Consider the following 19897-nt stretch of genomic DNA (forward strand, 5'->3'; position numbering starts at 1 on the left):
AAGTTAGGGAACGAAAAATCGACCAATCGGAAAACGGTCACCGTTAGGAAAGAGTTATCTGGTTAAAACTGCGAGACTACTATTTCTACATTCTAACTCGAATGGAAACACGGAATATCTAAACGAAAAAAAAGAAAACTAAAACATTTTTCCGATATTTCGCTAACACGCTTACACTTACCAAGTAATGAAGAATACTGAAAGCAGAGAGGGAATTAAGCAAAAAAAAAAAAAAAAAAAAAAGGGAGGAAAGAAAGCAAAAAAGGAATAATAATAATTATCGAAATAACAAAAATAACAATAAGACTAATGATAATAATAATAATAATAATAACAATAGTAGTGTAGTCATAATAATTATTATGAAGAAGTGTAGAGTTATAGAAAAGTTGAACGACGAAATCCCTACGACGAAAAAACATGTGCGTATATATATACATACATACATATTATATATTGTATACAGTGAATACACGTACGCGTATATGTATATGCGAGTGTATAATATTCTTCTTTTCAGTCATACAGAGAGACATACGCATATACGCTTACGCAAAGAGATAAACGCAATACAGCCGAAACTAGACATACATAAACACACACGTATATTTATACATATATACATATATATATATATATATATATATATATATATATATATATATATATATATATATTTATATATAACGAGCCTCAAATACAAGACTGATTAGCTATCCCCTCCCCCCAACCCTCGAACGATCCCATAATCTCCCAGTAAGTTATATAAAAGATAATACAGAACAATTGATGGTAGAAGTTCCATGTTATATTCTCACGCTCGCAGTCCATTTTTCATTACTTCTCCCCCCCTCCTTCTTCCTCTAATATTTGTTCCATTTTTGTTTTAAATTTTTTTTTCCACGTCTTTCCTTTTTTCGTTTCCTTTGTTCACTTCGCAACATACCCGCTTACGGAATAATAATAATAATAATAATAATGATAATGATAATAATAATGATACTGATAACAACAACAACAATAATAATAGTAATAATAATGATAACGATAATAATAATAATAACAACAACAATTATAACAATAAATAATAAGAAGTATAATAATAATTATTATTAGTCTTAGGTTTAATTAATAGTTTCTAGTTTTCTAGGTTTTAGTCTATACACATATATACATATGATGAATACAACAAACGTAGTTACATACCTACATGTATAGTGTAATAGTAATGACGATAACGATAACGTCAAAGTACCAGTGACCTAATAGAAAGTACCTATTTTATTTGTAACGCTTTACATATTTTATATATGTACATATACATATATATATATATATATATATCATATAAATATATATATATATATGTACATATATTTATATTTATATGCATATATATGTGTACAAAAGTGTATATGCATATAAATTACATTATATTATAATTATATAATATTAATATTATACATACAATTAAAATACACTAAATTAGTGGAAGTTGTGTAAAGCTTTGTCTTATATACATACATACATACATACATACATACACATATATACATTATATTGTATAATATTAAAGAACTACGATGATTCGATTATCAGTAAAGGCAACTTGACGCGCGAGAGAGATGATGGCAAATTGAGGAGGTTCGAGTAAAAGAAAAAAAAAAAAAAAAAAAATCTATGCAAATGTCTCTCTACGCAAGTAGGTAATTAGATCGTTGATACCTCTTGCGGTACGCGAGGGATGGATATGAAACTGACGGTCACGATCTTTTTCGTTTACTCAGAGACGTGACGCGCGCTTCAACTTCCGCGATTGTTGAAACACATTTTTCGCCGTTTCGGGCAGAACCGACAAATACATGAAAAAATGAAAGAGCTGCAAAAAAAAAAAAAAAAAAAATTCAACGCAAATCGAAACGAAATTCAGGTGATCTTCTCATACTCGTTGCGTTTTTAATAACGTTGTACGGGTACGAAGTATACCTGGATTAGTTTCGTTGTGACATACCCTGATCGCTTTGTCCGTTTGGGAGAAAGGAAATCATGAGGAAAAAAAAATAAAATAAAATAAAATAAAATAAATAAATAAGTAAAAGCAAGACAAACAAGACAGGAAAAAAAAAAAAAAACGTAGTCAAGACACGAAAACACGCTGGCAGACTGAAAATATACAATATACGAATATCTATAGGTATTACTCGAATACAATTCTGATTGTTTGTTTTTCTTGTTTTTATTGTTATTTTTATTATTATTGTTATTATTATTATTATCATTATTATCGTGATTTATGTACAATAATATAATTTTATCTACACGGAGTTACACACATAAAGTCAAAGAAACAAACAAACACAGGCACGCTTATTATAATAATTATGCGAAATCGTTCATCCCGGAAGATAATAATATTCATCCTTGAAGCAACAATTCATCCCTGAAGTAACTCTGGGCGTACGCGTATGCGTATGTACATCCATACCCACGCGGTAATCGACGTAGAGATTATGCGTGGGGGTGTATATTTTGTTTTTCGCGCAACATTTCGAAGATATATTTCAGCAATCCACAGGAAGTCAACAATCCCTCGATCGAAGCTTCTTCGCTCTCGGATACCGTCAGGAATAATATAAAACAATAACGATACTAATAATAACGATAAGAATAATTATAATAATAATGATGATAATAATTAATAGAATCTTCAAAGGCTAAAATTATAATACATTTGGTGTAAATATGAAACCTTTTATGGGTGAACAATCCATAGTCGTATTTGATTATAAACAATAATAATAATAACGACAACAACAACAACAACCAACAACAACAAAAATAATAATAATAAAAATAGCTAACTACAATTTGAGCAAATTGGTGTATTAAAATTAATTGTCTAGCTCTCTTGATTGAAAAGAATAAGAAGAAAAAAAAAAAGATGATACGATTCTTGGGAATTCAAGTGTCGGGAATTAATTTTCTTTTCAATTTTACACTTTTAACTGTACATATGCATGTACATATAATATTTGATGTACCGACATATCACTCGGTGCGTATATACCTAATTATTCCTCTCTTGTTTGACGTTAAAATAAGATATATAATGCAAGTGACCGATGAATATACATAATAATACAACGATATGTACGTGCTATAAATCTTATATTTTATCCAACCAACTTACGCGACGATAACTTACAATGTAAACACAGTATTTTTGAGGGTTTTTATTTTCGCGTTGATTCCGTGTGTTTTTTTTTTTTTTTTTTTTTTTTGATTTTAAACAATCGTTAATATATAATTAATAAATCGACTCATTTCTTCGTTTCTGTTTTAATTCAAGTGCTTAAAGGACGTTTTTTTTCGATAAGCGTTATACGTCGAATATAAAGATAAATAATTCTTTTTCATTCGCTGATAATCATTGATCGTTTTCACTTAATATACGCGTAATATTCAAGTTATTTATTTACAATATATATTATTTATAATATATATATATATATTTTTGCTGCCGATGCTGTTGCCGCTGTTGCTGCTACTACAACTACTTCTACTTCTATTACTGCTGTTACACTCGCCTTGTTTTCTCTCAGGTCTTACAATTAGTTATTATACGGAACAAGTAATGGAATACCGGGTAATGTTTCCTATGAACCAAAATGAGTAATCTTTTCTTTTTGTTGGTCAAATTTTTCATTCACGTAATTATTTCTCGTCCGCTATTTTGTCGTTGCTCTCGTTTGTCTCGATAAACGTTCGAATTCATTCATCTTCTTCACCTCGTAATCATCACTGAAGATACCGACGTGCGATTCAACAACTCGAAGATCTCTCTTTTGGTACTTCACACCAAGATACGCAGCGACTACCACAACAACAACAACTACTACAACTACTACTTCTGCTTAAGATGACTGATTCTCAACGGTACAACAATAAAGAATATAGGGGCATCGAGAGGTCGTATTTTACATTCTAATGCTATTTATTATAATATGTTTACATACGAACGCGGTAATATTTTTCATCCTCTTTTTCTTAACCTGGTGTAAAAAAGAATTTGAAAAAGAAAAATCGCGATTGCGTTTAATCTTTGCGGAACAATGTACGCTTATTGCATACGTGTATATATATATATGTATATTTTTGTTTTTTCGTTCGTCACGTTCGAATTTTTATAACATTATTGACCGTCTGGTGGGATTAGCTAATTCACGAATTGTATTCTCGACTTTATTATAGGTTGTGATAAACAATTAGCGACAAACGTCGTAAAGAACGTCTCGTACGGTTAACGATATAATGAAATTAATCTGATAACACACGGAATTGCGCAGGAATTTTTATTCCTGCAGCAAAGTCGTTTCCGTTTAATTTCTTCTTCTTCTTCTTCTTCTTCCTTTTTTTTCTTCTTCTATAGAATTAGTTGCAATAGTTGCGGTGAAATAAAGTAAGGACATAGTTTTAGGTTTAACATGCTTGGGACAGGGATTGATTGATCGCAACGGGTTATATTATAATAATTATAAAAATATCTTCGCGTATCTACGTATATCGTGTATATGACTAAAAAAATACATGACGAAAAAAAGTGAAAAGAAAAATACTAGTACGATTATTGTAGTCTTACGAGGATCGTCGAGAGATCTTAATTTGGCAACGAGTCCAAAAGACTGATGCTTTGTTATATGATGCGGAAACACTGCTAAAACAAAAGTATGTTTAAATCTATTTCGCGATTGATCGGCGTTAAATCCGAGTTCGTAGTGCAATTGAGATCAAAGAACTGTAGAAAAAGGAAGGAAAAACAATAAAAAAAATGTAAAGTAAAAAAAAAAACGGAAGTTTTTTTAACGGAAAGGTGTAATAATCATAGGCAATGCGAGACTTTCTTGATAGCAATTATGGATCTCTTGAGATGATCGTTTTCTTTCTCCCAATATTTCTCTGTTTCTTTTGCGACGTTTTTTTTTTTTTTTTTTTTAATTTTATTTTATATATACCTGCAACTAAACAATGGGGGGGGGATTGAGGCGGAGCAATATAGCGTGTAATTGTTATAAGTAGGTATTCTTATATTTTTGGGTTAAAAAAATATGATTAAAAAAAAGAAAAAAAAAGAAACAGGAGACAAAAAAAGAAATAAATAATGATACATCTATATATGTATATATAAATATATACATATACTTATATTTAGGCGTAAGAGAATAATTGTTACAGAATATAGTGCGAAAGCAAAAGGAGAAGAAAGAAAAAGCGGCAAATTTGCTAATAGCTTGGAGGTTTATTTTGTAAAAATTTATTTCTACAAATATACAATAATATCCGTATCTTATCATTAAACGTACGTATATGTATAATATATACATTATATTTCTCTAGCGAAGCTTAAACGATGTAGTTTACGAAAGAGAAGGAAAAAAAGAAACGCGGAGCGAAATATCGTCAAGTTTCTAAGTCTTCTTCAATAGGGTTAGCAAAGTTAGAAAAGCGATGAATGAAAATAAAATATAAATTTTCGTTAGTCAAATTTTACGTGAAATGGTACATTGTTCGCACATCCGTACAAACAATACAGTAATTGGTTGATTCATATGCATTTAACTTTAACCGATAATTTGCTTTCGTTGTTTTATCCTATTTGTAGCATTTTAATGATAAATTTACGTTGTGAAATGTGCTAGTAATTTTTTAGTTGAATAATTGTGTTTGAAAACGATTACCAATCATTTCAGAAGCACAAATAAACGAATATAAGTTTTTTTTTTCTTTCACTCTCAATGTTTCTTATATATTTTAATTATCTCGATAAATGAGAATGCTTCATAATAATAAAAAAGTGTAATATTAGCCAAGAGAATTGTTACTAAGTTTCAGCTTTAGATTCACACTTTGTAGGGGAAAAATGGTCGAGTAGGTAATTGAGAATTTTGATAAGGCGAAGAGAAAACAGTATTCCCGTGATTGCAATATTTGCGGATTGTTAACAATGCTGTAACGATTAGATGAGAGTGTTTCCAAGATTTAACCACGGACGATCAAGTATCGCCGAGTAGGTATAATCCTAATATAATATACCGTTGTGCACAACACGTTATAAGCAACTACGTGGCTATTAATTGTAAGTGTAATTATTATTATGTTAGGTAGGTATAAATATGCGAGAAACAGGAAATTAATCTAAGTACGGTCGCTGCTCTCTCTCCTCCTTTATTTAACGGGTCATTCGAGTATATTAGCTAACGCATTTTTTTTTGCGTTCATTGTGTATTTTTTAAATGCGTGCATTATTAACATCGCCTTTTAAAGAAATTTTTTTTTTTTTTTATTATTATTCTCAAGCTTTTAGAATTTCACATGTTAGCCAACGCTTGCCTGGAATGCCTAATAGTATAATTAATAATAAAAAAAATTTGATAAAGTTTCTCTGAATGCTCTATCCCTGTTTTATCGTTAGCTAATACTTGAATGGCCCCTTAATTATTAACACGGCGATAAATTTTTACAGCAAGATATGTTAAAACGCGTGTATACGTATTATAGAAACATGCACGATCGAATTGCGAATCGTGGCGTGTTTAACTTATTCTCTTCCCGAGATCTCTGCGTCGTTATAAATAATAAATTGAAAATAACTATGAAATATTAAAATAAAAAAAAAAAAAAAAATTACGGAAGAAAAGTCGGGCGGAATTTAACGTTCCAAAAAAAAAAAAAAAACCTGAAACTTATTGGTTGATCTTGACGATGATCCTGGGGATGAAATGTTTTTTAAAAATAATTTTAAAAAATTTGACGAGAAACTACCGGTTTATAATACTTCATGGTAGTTATTATTACGTACCTAATATGGGAGATTGAATGATTCATTCGAACAATAAATCTCCATGTGCTATTATGTTGTTATATACGTAGGTGATAGTCCTCGTTAACTTATCGATCATTATCGAGAGGATTTTTGCGAAGAAGGCGATTTCACTTCGATGAAAAAGGCGAGGGAGAGACGGTTATAGATAAATAATTGACGATTCGGCAAGTGCCAAAATGTTTTGCCGTGTGACGCAGGAAATGAACCGGTGAAATGTGAATTTAATATTTCAATGCGAATTCGAACCTTACAATGTATTTCAATAGAGCAGCTTTTCTTTCTTTCCCTGATTGATTATACATCACAGGTACGCGATTGCGGAGGGAAAAAATTGTAGTGATTAAAAAAAAAAAAAAAAAAAAGGGTCGTAAGAAAAGTTTAGGAAAAACGAAAATAATTCCGGTACTGGCCGGATCTTGACGATATGTTGATAAATCCGAGCAGCATATTATTTTCTCTACATACATACATACTTTAAGCATATGATATACATAATAGTTTAGATTCGGTCAGTTATTATATGCGAAGCACGTTTTGCCGTAACTATATTTCTTTATCTATATATAATAATAATAATAATCATAATGATCTTGTTGTAATAATAATAATAATAACAATAATGATAATTCTGATAACCGATCATCGAAAATTTCTCCGTCAATTCTGGAATATTCATCAATTCATATATATATTTATAGTACTTACGCACAGCGGATAATGATTACAATATGTGATTCGCTGAAATTGTTGTTGTACACAACTTGTAAAGAAAATCGACGTAGGAAATGGTTGGGAAAAAAATAAGGTGTTTATCGGTGTTTCATGTGTCTTTCGTGAAAGAATGAAATCACAAATATAGTATAATTGCTGCAATCCTTTAACGTAACTTACAATAAAATAATTTTTAATAAGCTACAAATTGAAAGATATTGAAAATATATTTAATCCAATTATAATGTGTGTAAATTACGTATTTTAATTTGCTATTCTTATTACAGGATATTTATACTTGTGCGCACGAGTTTTTTTTTTTTTTTTGTATTTCTTCACAATCACTTACAATTCTTCAATTTACAATCTTCTGTTGAAATTTATCTCAACGTTGTTCCAGATTCCAAGCTTTTCTTGTATGAAATTCGATGTTGCCGACACAATCTCTGTCTAAATCGTAATATCGTTTTTCTCTCGAGAGTTTCGAAAACTGGAAACAATTGGGACGGATTATAATAGTAAATATTACCGGTTCTTTATGTCATAAAAAAAAAAAAAAACACAAAGAAGACAAATAACAATAATAATAATAATAACCGCTACTCGTGCAGCCTGCAAAAATGAGAATTGAAAAGAAAGCTATCTCCGTGACCTCGAATTTTATACGCACCTACAGAATATCGTAAACCATGTATTACTTTATATGTATGTAAAGTAAAGGCAATATCCGGGGAGGGGGAGGCGGGTAGAAAATTCCATCCGGTTAATTATTGGAATTGTTGTTCGAGTTCTGTAGGGTATCCGGTGTAGGGTATCGAATCGGCCCTCGACGTCATCGCACTATACGGACTTCGTGAACGCTTAAAAGTGCACTGGGACAAGGTGACGTGTTTTAATCTAGTGAAATTCTGTACCTACCATGTATCAGCGAACTACGCGCAAATGCCTTTCCCTTTCTTGCGGTTTTATATGTATATACGTGATATATGGTGTGTGTGTGTGTGTTGCATATAACAGGTTGCAGATTTAAACGGAAGGGAAACTTAACCATCCTCAATCTATATTTATAACAATAATAGTGAGATGATGCGCTGTTATTATATTGATTTTTAATTCAACTGCAGTCGCGTTATTTTGTTAATTATTTTTATTTGTAAATTCATTCATTTTATACCATGTTTAAAGAACACGTTTTATGTATAACGCGGTACTATATGTATATTACACGTAATTCAGCACGAGAGAAAGAGAGAGAAAAAAGGGAAAGAGAGACAGAGACGCCTTGAACCTGAGTCTATACGTGTAACGTACTTGCGTGTACTTTATACCTATATGTAGGACCTATACTCACGGCACACGAACGTTTACCGAATGCTTTTACCGTTACCACCTGTTTCACACTCATCTCATCCCGGTTATGGCCGAATACGACGTATAGAATGATTTTTTCAATTTTTAATCCGCCCTGTCATAATACAGAGTTTCACTGTACGTGTTGTTAATTACTTCCGCTTGTGATAAATGCAATTTTTAGTTGTATTAAGATTCTTCCTCACCGCGCGGGTAGTTGGAATAATATTTGACTTTGTCTTCGACACGTGATAAGAGAGAGAGAGAGAGAGAGAGAGGGAGAAAGAAAAGGATGATGGAAAAAAAATCATCCGAGTACTGTTCTTTCATCTTTATAATTCACGAAAGACGGCCGACACACACGGAATACAACATCAATCGTATCAAGAGTTCGCGTAATTTCGATTCAAACTGAGTTTGCGCCCCGAGAGCACATGGCCTCTTTATATCCGCAGCCAGATACTCGTGGAATGATAAAATAATTCCACCTTATAACTTTGGCTTGGTTTTCTCGATGCTGCCACTGCTTATTCTGCAGCAAAGATGCCTTCCAGCATGTCTTTCTCTTCTCGGTGAGATTGCGGGGTAAAAAATTCGCTTTCACGAAAGTCATTCTTGCCCATGGATTATGTGCGTACCAAACTCTTGATACGTGTGTGTGTGTGTGTGTGTATGTGTGTCTTTCATTTTCCCATGATTAAAGGTATCTCTCTGTACCGACTCGAAGACTCTGGATAATTGACTCTTTGATCTACCAGTTGGACGATTAAAGATTCGCTCTGCTCGCGAATGGCGGAAGGAAGCGTTTATGAGTAATGTAATAACAGCGGTATGTAATTTTCCAGATATAATGTAAAATTTTTTAGTCCAATGAATCTGTATTTACCTCGCCACGTCCTAACGAGTAATTATTTCTAGGACAGCCAGGATGATTCTTGACCCAGTGCGGCGAGTACAATCTGCGGAAATTATCACCGGACTTGAATGAATGGGTCGCGTGTCTTGGGGTCTTGAAACTGATTCCCACCTCGTACGAAGAATCCGACAAATGCAAGTATAATTTTCCTCGACCTCTTACGTAAAGTATGTATCACGGGGGAAGCCGGGCTGCGGTAATGATATACGTAGTACTGGGAAAAGGCCTCGATAAGCCTATTGTTGAAAAACCACAAGTGAAGTCGAAGGCGCGCGTTGCTTGTCTCTGCTCTGCCAACCCAGATTTCCTCCCGCGAAGTTGTCGGCCAACTAGGCTATCCGCGGTACGTTTTACCGTTAATACCGTACCTTGCAGTACGCGTTACTTTTCATGCAATTACTAAAAGGCGACCCTTATTCGAAGACTTTTCTCTCCGCTAGATCAACGAGGAAGCCCAAAATCTGGGCGAGGCTGAGTGAGTACCAATATGGCGCCGGAGAGAACTGTCAGCTGATTATTTTTTCATCGTTTTCGGCTCTTCGTTCACCTATCGAGACACATAAAGCCTCGCGCAGGCTCTCAGGCTGCTAAATAATCGCGTCGGATCGATTCGGACGAAAACATGATGCCAAAATTGATGTTTATTACGAAATACGACTTGATTCCAGAGCGCGGTCGTGTTTTTATTTCGGTTAAGCAAATTCGAGATTCAGCGAAGAATTTTCGTTTCTCCCGACGGAAGGAGCGACGAGTAAATAATAATCATAATAAAGACAAAAAGGAACGCGTGTGAATTACAGCTGCAGGTAGATCGCGAAGAAACTCGGGGCTGGTTTTACGCCTGGGGGCCACAACCGGAGACACAGCGACGCGTCGGGAGTGAGAAGCCGATAGAAAGGCAGCAGCAGGTTACCAGTTATCCGTGGCGCGTCGTCCAGAATGCACGCGATGAGGATACCACGAATATTCTGGCTTGTCGCCGCATGATAAAAATGTACCGTGCGTGTTGTTCTTCATATTACTATTCCCGTTTACGCTATTTTTCAAGTAAAAATATATCCAGTATTTTACCGCAATAAATCTAAGCCCAGCTGCAACTCTGTAAAAATAAAAACTGTCAGGCGCGCGCGGTCGAAACTCCCAACTTTCAAATACAAGTTACGCACCATCGCACGACTGTATTTCGAGGACTCGTGTGAATTTGCTAGCACTTCGACGGATTCGTTACATATTCAAAGTTCTTTTGTTTCGAGCGGCGGGAAAATTTCTGTCGTTCTGATTTCCCGTCTCCATCGCCAAACGATCGGCCGTTTTTTGTTTCGGGGAATTTATTCCCTCGTACACTTGTTCGTATCATCATATGTCCGTGAATTAGTGACAATTTCAATCGTTATTTACCAAGTTCGAGTAATAATTCTGTTTACCTGCGCTGTGCACGCGTGTGTTATATATATATATATACATATATAGGACACTTCGGGTGAATTCCGCGGTCAGCTGCTAGATACAGAGAGTCTTGTATTATACCGTGCTGCTATATCACTGCGGTAAACCGCCTCCTCTCATCGTCGGCAATGTAGCAAGAAGAACGAGATACAGAGCAGAGATTATTCGTTCCCGGGAGTGTCTTCGAGTTGTATCTTCTTCTGTCCACCGTGAAAATTCATCATATATAACATAGGATGCAGTTCCGTATTTCATCCGAGGGATGACAGGACTCGCGATTTACATTGGGAGGAATCGAGTACATTCACCGTAAACGTTGACTGAAAACGTGATGGACAGGCGGCTTTCGAAGTGTTGGATAATTATACGGAATATATATAAGCTACAAGGTAAGCGGTAAAAATTTTTTATGCTCAAGGCGGAAAGTATTTAAATTTTCATCACATCTTACACGCGTGCGTTTATGTTATTTACATGTATAGACAAACTTGCGGTATTAGCTGTATGTATAGGTTTGACCGAATGATGAGAGTACAGTTTCTAACCTCTTAAAAATTTAGGTATCTCAGCGATTATCGGCGATAGAAATGCCAGAAACGGAAAATCTATACTCGCGTTGCATCGTGGGAGCAGATCATTTGTTTTATTCACCGCCGATTTGGTGGCGGTAAATTTAAATCTCTCTGGAACGTTGACCACTGATCGTTCATCCTTGAGATTAAGTATACGTTCCAATTATACTTCTTATCATCGACCAATTCCGCGTCGACCGTTTAACGATGAAGTTACCGCTTAAAACCGAGACCGTAGTCGGATCTCGTATGGGCAAGACAAGGTCTATACGGTAAACTCGTGTAGACCTACATATTTCGAATGCTTGTGTGTACATACTCTGTGGATAAAAGATGCGTGGAAAGAGACGGCCGGCCTAGATTCATCGAGCTGGGAGATGTAACAAGGTCTCGTCGTTTATTCGCATCATGCGCTTCTGCACACATCATAAGTATGCCCACCTGTAAATCGTAATACATACCTACATATTAGGGTGGGTTGACATTTGTTAACTTCTTTTTTTTTCTTTCCAAGTACTGAAAAAAACAAACATTGTCTTAAAACCTGGAGGAAGTAGGAAAATATTTAGAGGTCTCTAACAATTATTGATATATTTTTGATTTATTTTTATCTGCACACCTTGCGGACTTGTATGTAGTTTAATATTAATAAAAAATATTACCATAATTGGTAGCGACTTTAAATATTTTCCCATCTCCTCCAGGTTATACGACAATTTTTCTCCGTATTTGTCGAAAATTTTTCGAGTGGCAACTTAAAAAGAAAACGTTAAAAAATGAACCACCCTACTATATACGTACGTACATTTCGGGACTATATGTTTCCAGAAATTACAGCGCTGAACAAACGTTTCCGAGAAATTTGCGATCACGGATCGATGATTTTTATAGCATTTACGAAAGGCAGTCTGTTTCGAGATTGATTTTTAAGCTCGTTAATATCGGTAATTATGTGTATATTCATAGGTACAGAGGGAATAGAAACTTTCTCCGTTGTTATATCGCAAAATTAATTGCATTCGATACGGTTCGGGGAATTGCGCATTATATTCATATAAGGTAATTGTTTATTATTACGCTGTCATAACAACACTGCAGAGTATTTGGTTATTTTTCTCTTTCGAATCACTGTACTTATGTCACTGTCGTGTGAAATTTTTACAAAATTCCACGATGCAAAACCAGTTTTACTCAACACGCGTGAGCCGCTTCAGATACTTGACAAATTATACAGGCCACGCTACCGGCCGAATCTCCAGAATTATTTACCGAGGGATTCACAGATCCGCGAAATTCCGACAATCCATGATTTTTCGATTCTTTTTATTCTCGCTTTGTTACAGGCGTAATTAAAGAACGTAATAATAAACATCAGGAATCATTGTTTTTCCCCACCTTTTTCAATAATTAATTTTAACCGTTTGTTTCGTTACGACATTATACAAGACATCATCGATTGCGTGAGAAAACGTAACGACAAGTAGTTTGTGGAGAATGCGTATGTATGTATAAAAATATACCATTACAATACCTGCATGGATAATTATTATTCAGTTTTCTAAGAGTGTGTGTGTGTGTGTGTGTGTATACCTATGTAATGTACTTACCTACATCATATGTGCAACGCTGTCGAGACCCGTCAGGTGTGACGTCTAGCCGTCATATGTACACCGTTCGTTCTCTCTCTCTTTCTGTTATTTGCGTAACATTTCCTCTATTGTCGGGTTGGACAACGGTCGGTTACTCGTTTCGTCGTGGAAAAAAAAAAGAAAAAAAAAACCACGAGAAGAAAGAAGAATAAAAAAAAGGGAACTAAAACCTCCCATATACCGGATGCCGCTTTTCATAGTTAACCACAAGCCTCAATGTGCAGTCTCGAGTTGAATGCTGCGCGTGTAACATCGTTTACCACTTCCGATAACTGTATACAATTTGAAAGAAATCGGAGAATATACGTCGTGGTTTTTTTTTTTTTTTTTTGTTGTTTCTCTTTTTTTATCGTCATTTTCTTTAGTTTGTTTCTTCGTCTCCTCGCTAACTCGGGCACGCGTTAATTTTTTCATTCTTCAATTTTACTGCGTACTAATTTTCAGGCCGGTCAAAGCCTCCGAGCCGTATATAAAATGCTCCTCCATTATTCTCCCCGTTCAATTACCCAGCCAGATTTGGGCTCACATTGGCATCTACCACCTACCTGTGCCATCCAACTATACCAACTTCGAGATCGAGGTTCGACTCGAATCGACTCGAATCGCGTTTAATACGAGTCCACGATTTTAGTATATTATACACGTGTATGTGCAGGTATCACCGTCTTCTCTGACTGTAAAACAGGTTCTGAGTCGTATGTCGAAATACGCGGGTTCTTGCCGATCGTTCCATATGTAACATGTAGGTGTGTATTTCTTTTGCGTAGGTATAACAATTACGATTTTCGATTAGGCCGGTTATTTTTTTTTTTTTTTTCCCCACTTACGCACCCTTCGAAAATTTAATTTTTTACCCTTCAACGAAGTCTCGTCAAACCGGAATTCGGAAGTGAAAATTCTAAAAGTACCGTTTGCAATTTTGCAAACACTCTATTAACCGAAATATCTCTATAACTGTACAAGTCGGAATGCTGTATTCGATTTCATTTAATAGATAATCAAATTTTGTATCAAAAAGGTCAAGACTATACTATAAACTCGAATCTTCATCTTGTATTCGATACGAACGTTTAAATTTGACTGCATGTATACAAACATTATATTCGAGATGAGTGAATCGCGAGTTTTGAAATTTTGAAAATTACCTTCGTTCGTTATTTTTCTCTTTTCCTCTTCTCCGCTATCTTGACTCTACGTTATAAATTTTTCGCAACGCGTTGCGAATTCTCTCACGTCTCGTCCTTTTTCAAGGCATACGTGTGTCGCGTGTGTACGTACGAGGCGCACGATGCGTCTGAAAAATATCTGACAAGTGTGTTGTTGCGTGCGTGCACACGTCGGGAGATGAGACGAGAGTAACTCGAGGAAGATAGCCGGTGTATAAGGCTCTTTTAACGTTCGAGTGATGTTAGGAATGCACGCGGCGGGGACGGCAGAAACCACCGCCGGCGTCGGGGACCGTTACTCGCACTTGTACGGGCACCGATCTCTTCGAAAGAGAGTTAACCACCTACCGTCATCATCCTCGTCGTCGTCATCCTGCCGACACTCGCGCATGGACCAAACCCTGGCCGAATACCGTCATCCCAAGTCGTCGCGAAGCCGGAGATCGAGGATTAATGATGCGGAAATATGAGTGCAGGATTTAGGAAATAGGTGAATTAAACTTGTTGCGTATTTAACACTTTGGGTCCCAGTGGCGAATCACCTATTTTATATACATTTTTTTTTTGCATGTTTAGAATACTTTGAAAACGTATTTCTTTGCGGTTTTTTTCAAAGGTCGCTGATTTAATGAACTCAAAATGGCGGATCAAATATGCCCGACGAAAATTTCAGATTCGATCGAATCCGGAGAAAAAACTCTGTGACGAGGATGTGTTTTCGAAAATTCGGTACAACGAATCCAATCATCGACCCCTGAAATCCCTGCGTAGAGTTTTTTTTTTTTTTTTTTACCGTATTCGATTGAATTTGAAATTTTCGTCCATATCGTATTCGATCCACCATCGCGAATCTTTGAAGTCTGCTTTCAGATTACTAATCAGCGAGCCCGAAACCCACAGCATACTATCTTGATGTCAAAGTTGACTCGTGGCAACAAAGTGTGACTCAAAGTGTTAAATGACAACCGAATGAAACCCCAGTCGGACAAAATGTAAAAACCTAACGTGATTTAGTGTAATTTAGATATCATACCGAACTTTCAAACGTCGCGCACCGCAAATTCTCCGCGACTTGCAGATCTCGCCGATTTGCTAACGCGATATTCTACTTTCTATTTCCTACATTCTTCGCCGAGTCGCCTAGTCGGGGTCGTAGGTCGAGGGTCTCTTGTGACCCTGTTGTGCGGTTGCTGATATATCAATCGGATTCCGGTGGGAGAAAGAGAAAAAGAGAAAGAGAGAGAGAGAGAGAGAGCAAGGTAGAAAAGAATTTTCGAGCTCTGTACCCGCATATCATACATGTGTCTATAATATATCTATAGGTACATGTGTTACAATTACGATATTATACTTTCTCCCGATGATCGGGGTGTTTAGAAATCTTTACGTCTATTCGCGTTATTATTATTACTATTATTGTTGTTACTGTTGTTGTTGTTGTTATATCGGAAATGAAGAGAAGAATAATTACGCTCGACGGAGGAGGAAATTAAATTGGTATGTATGTTATGAGAAAATCCGAGAGGCCTTTGATCGTTGAACAAACGTGACAAAGCTGCGCGTGGATATGATATTCGGTTGAAACGAGTAGGCGGGATCAAAGTTACGTGGAGTTTCTTACCGGTTGATGGTCTTGCTTCGGTGCGATTATGAATTTTGTAATTTAACGACGTTATTTGCATATCCTGATACAGAGAAAGAGAGAGAGCGAGAGAGAGAGAGGGCCGATTTCTTCACATTAAGCTTATAAACGACGAAATATTTATATACTGTATATTGACAATCTGTTAAATAAACTTAAAACTTATATAATTTCAGGGTTTGGCTATTACTCGACGGCATAACTCTGGATTAACCGAGGCGTATGTATATATACATGCACCCATATATACACGTTGCTGTGCGGAGGAAGAGGAGCAGATGAAATAATGAATGGACCAAATTGAGAGATCGCTGATGTCGAGTGATAAAGAAAAAAAAAAAGGGAGAGTTTCTCGTTGAAGGAAAAAATAAATAAATAAATAAAAACGGAAGATATTAAAGAAAAAGGCAAAGAATTGGAGAAAGATGGAGATTCTGAAGAACGGACACGAGGAATTCGTCACCGTTGTTAGCGTTGGCAACGCGGATGCCGCGGAATTGGAGAATTTCGTGACTGTCTTGTCGATCGGAAACGAGACGGATAATATCGACGGGGTTAAAAAACGGTCCGATAACGAGAACGGCGCTCAAGTCGACGATGATCGCGAGGAGAGGAACGAGGCCATCGGACCCGAGGCACACCCCGAAGAAGAGGTCGACGTTTTCAGACTCCCGGGGGAACGGCTGGGGTTCGGGCTGAAATTCGAGGGCGGTAACAAGACCTCGGAGAAGGTCAGGAAGCTCTTCGTTCAAAGCTGCGCTTCCGAGAGTCCCGCAAGCCGGGCGGTATGCTCCTGGGGAACACTTGGCGAAGGAGACGAGGTGAGGATCCGAGTTGAAAGTATTCGTTTGCTGCGTTGTTGGATAGATATTCTTAGCCAAAAGCGAGTCGCGGTGAGAATTAGGAGAAAAAAGAAAATTGACAAATATTAATCGTGACTGAGTTGACGAGATAAATTGATAAATTGGTTAGACAAATATCCGGTGGAATTTTTTTGTATTTTCTGTAAAATGAATTCAATGATGCTACTACATGTGTATGATTTTTTTGGAATTCTTGACGATTTTGAAATACCTGTTTTAGAGAATTTAAAAAATTTTCAAAAACGGAGATCGAGTCCTCAGGTTCTGTATAGGCTTTCGTAAATGGTTGTACATTAGATAAGACCGAAGAAATTTCAGAGGCAGGAACGAATAGTTTCATAAATAGAGCGTTGGAAAATTTTGGATTACGGAATTATAAAAAATTTCTGAAAATTCCAAAAAAATTCGTAGGTATTCAGAAAAATCAATGATTTCATTTCGTACGCGGCAAAGAAAATTTCACTAGATATTTGTCACGCAAATATTTATTCTTCCTTCGAATTATACCTGGTCTCCGAATATTCGCGGCATCGGAAATAAAAAGACACGTAACGTTCAAAACTCGGCTAATGGGTTTATAGATATAGGTAGATCACACGGGTGATGGAGAGAACGGGTCTAGTGAGATGTTGCTGTAAGAAATAGTCAATGGTAAAGAGCCTGCGGAAGAAAAAGATGAAACGAGATTGAAACGAAACTAGGCGAACACTCTAACCGAACAACAACGCCTTGAATTCGATGATCGGTTTTAATGCCGGCAATTTTATACGGGTGTATGGGTATAATATAGCTTTCACGATGCACGGTATGTAGGTAGGTAGGTAGGTAGGTACTGCCTACATACCTAGCTATAATACCTTCGTCTATATCCGGCGTGGTTATCTCTCGCGGTATGTGGCCCATGGAATTCCAGATCGAATAAGACTAGCCGACGATTTACCGCGGCGATCGTTTACTTCTTTATTTTTCTTCCTTTTACAGTTCTCTTCATTTTATTCTATATTATACTTTTTCTTTTCGAGGGAGATGAATGGATAGACAGATGTATGGGGATCGAAATAAAGATAGATAAAAAGTGGAGAAGCGAAAAACACGCACATACGTTTTTTTTTCCAATCCTTTTTTTCTCGACGGTCTAGATTTTTTCCTTTAATCTACGGTTTTTTCTTTTTTTCATTTCTAATCGCTTCTATTTATAAACCGCCAGACGATGTGTTTTTGATTTCTATAATTACCGTGGTCGATATAACGGACATCGGACTTCGGTAAACGTAATTATATACCTTGACGATCTCTTCCCTAATAATAAAAATGCATCCGTTTGAAGTTTCAATTATGTTTTAGAAATGAAACATTCGATTATAAATACAGGTTCTGTAATAAGTATGTACATTGCTATGGCGGCCGGAGGAGCACATAGATAAAATGTAGGATATATACAAACGATCGTATCCCGAGGAAGAGAAAATTGCTAAACGGTAATACAATACAGCTGCGTAATTGGAATTTTATTTTGTTAGTTTTTTTGATTTTTTTTTTTTGTTCTCTTTTTCCTTACATGAGGTACTTTTTCTTTCTACATATATATCACACTCGTATCCATATAACGTGGGTATAATTAGGTATTAACGATCTGTACTTTCTCGAGAAAATGAAAGCAAGGCAATTGTCGAATAATCATTTTTTTTTTTCATTTATTTATTTATTTTTTTTTTTTCAAGAAATTTGAGAAACTATGGACAGCCGATCACTGACAGACTTTGCGTTTTCCTGAACCGCAGGTGCTGAGCATCGACGGAGTACCCGTGACGGAAATGACGCGTTTGGACTGCGTACGAAGGCTGAAGGAGTCCCAGCTCGTGATAAAGCTCCTGGTTCGTTACAGGGGCGCTTTGAGGCCCGAGGTTGTTAGCGCGGAGCGTAAATCTTCACCGGAGAAAAGGATCGGCAAAGTTCCGCCGGAACTTCCGGCCGCACCGCCTCCGGTTCCGCCGAGGAAATTGCGTCAGCCTCGAGGACCCGCCGACGGAGACGCTAATCCGAGTCCGGTGCGGAAACCGGTGACCTGGGACAGTCCGAAATCTACCGGATCCTCGTCATCGTCGACGTATAATTCCACGGAGGATCAATCCACCGTCAGGAGTCAAGGATCCTCTTGCAGCAAGTCGGCTTCATTCGAAAGTTGCAATTCCGCCGGCTCGTCAAAGTCAAACTCGAAGAATTCAAGCCCGAATAAAAATTCAACGACGACGAACAACGTTAAAACCCAATCTCCAGATATGAACAAGTCTAGACTTCAGGTATTGTGCGGAACGGGGATTACAATTTTCCTCCTTTTTCTTTTTTTTCTTCACATCTAGTTGTTTTTTCACTTTAGTCTTCTTAAAAACAACTTCTACAGTCTAATTGTGTGTATCGAGTATTCAGAAGAGGTTGCTTCGTAGCGCATTCATCATCTACGCGATTCAATGATGCATCGGAATTCTTTTATACACGTCGTTTTATCACCTCCATAACATTTTATCAATTGCTATTTATCAAGTAGAATTTACGCTACCGATCGCTGGTTATTCGATGCGTTTGTTCGAAATACATTTATTGAAAGATGGTAAAATTAATGGGTGGAGGTAAAATTTTTGAAAAACAGACTACACATTAACATTCGGACATCCATAAATTACGTCATCGAATTTTGATGGTTT

At 36.3% G+C, this 19897-nt stretch overlaps 1 protein-coding gene and 1 long non-coding RNA gene across 2 annotated transcripts in view; one reads left to right on the forward strand and one right to left on the reverse strand.

Moving 5' to 3' along the window:
* Positions 1–7423: 7423 nt before the first annotated feature.
* Positions 7424–10158, reverse strand: LOC124309277 (uncharacterized). Its single transcript, XR_006909214.1, has 2 exons — positions 9828–10158; positions 7424–8081 (listed from the first exon to the last, which is right to left on the reverse strand). It is a non-coding gene; the product is annotated as an uncharacterized LOC124309277 (long non-coding RNA).
* A 627-nt stretch (positions 10159–10785) lies between these two features.
* LOC124309267 (serine-rich adhesin for platelets-like) overlaps positions 10786–19897 on the forward strand; it is a 40709-nt gene continuing 31597 nt past the window's right edge. Inside the window, exons 1-3 of the mRNA XM_046772732.1 lie at positions 10786–11692; positions 16509–17153; positions 18977–19495. Coding sequence (XP_046628688.1) covers positions 16758–17153; positions 18977–19495 — 915 coding nt within the window. The 5' untranslated portion in view covers positions 10786–11692; positions 16509–16757. The remainder of the gene's footprint in view (positions 11693–16508; positions 17154–18976; positions 19496–19897) is intronic.

The sequence above is a fragment of the Neodiprion virginianus genome, chromosome 7 (genome assembly GCF_021901495.1).
Source record: "Neodiprion virginianus isolate iyNeoVirg1 chromosome 7, iyNeoVirg1.1, whole genome shotgun sequence".
Taxonomy (NCBI): domain Eukaryota; kingdom Metazoa; phylum Arthropoda; class Insecta; order Hymenoptera; family Diprionidae; genus Neodiprion; species Neodiprion virginianus.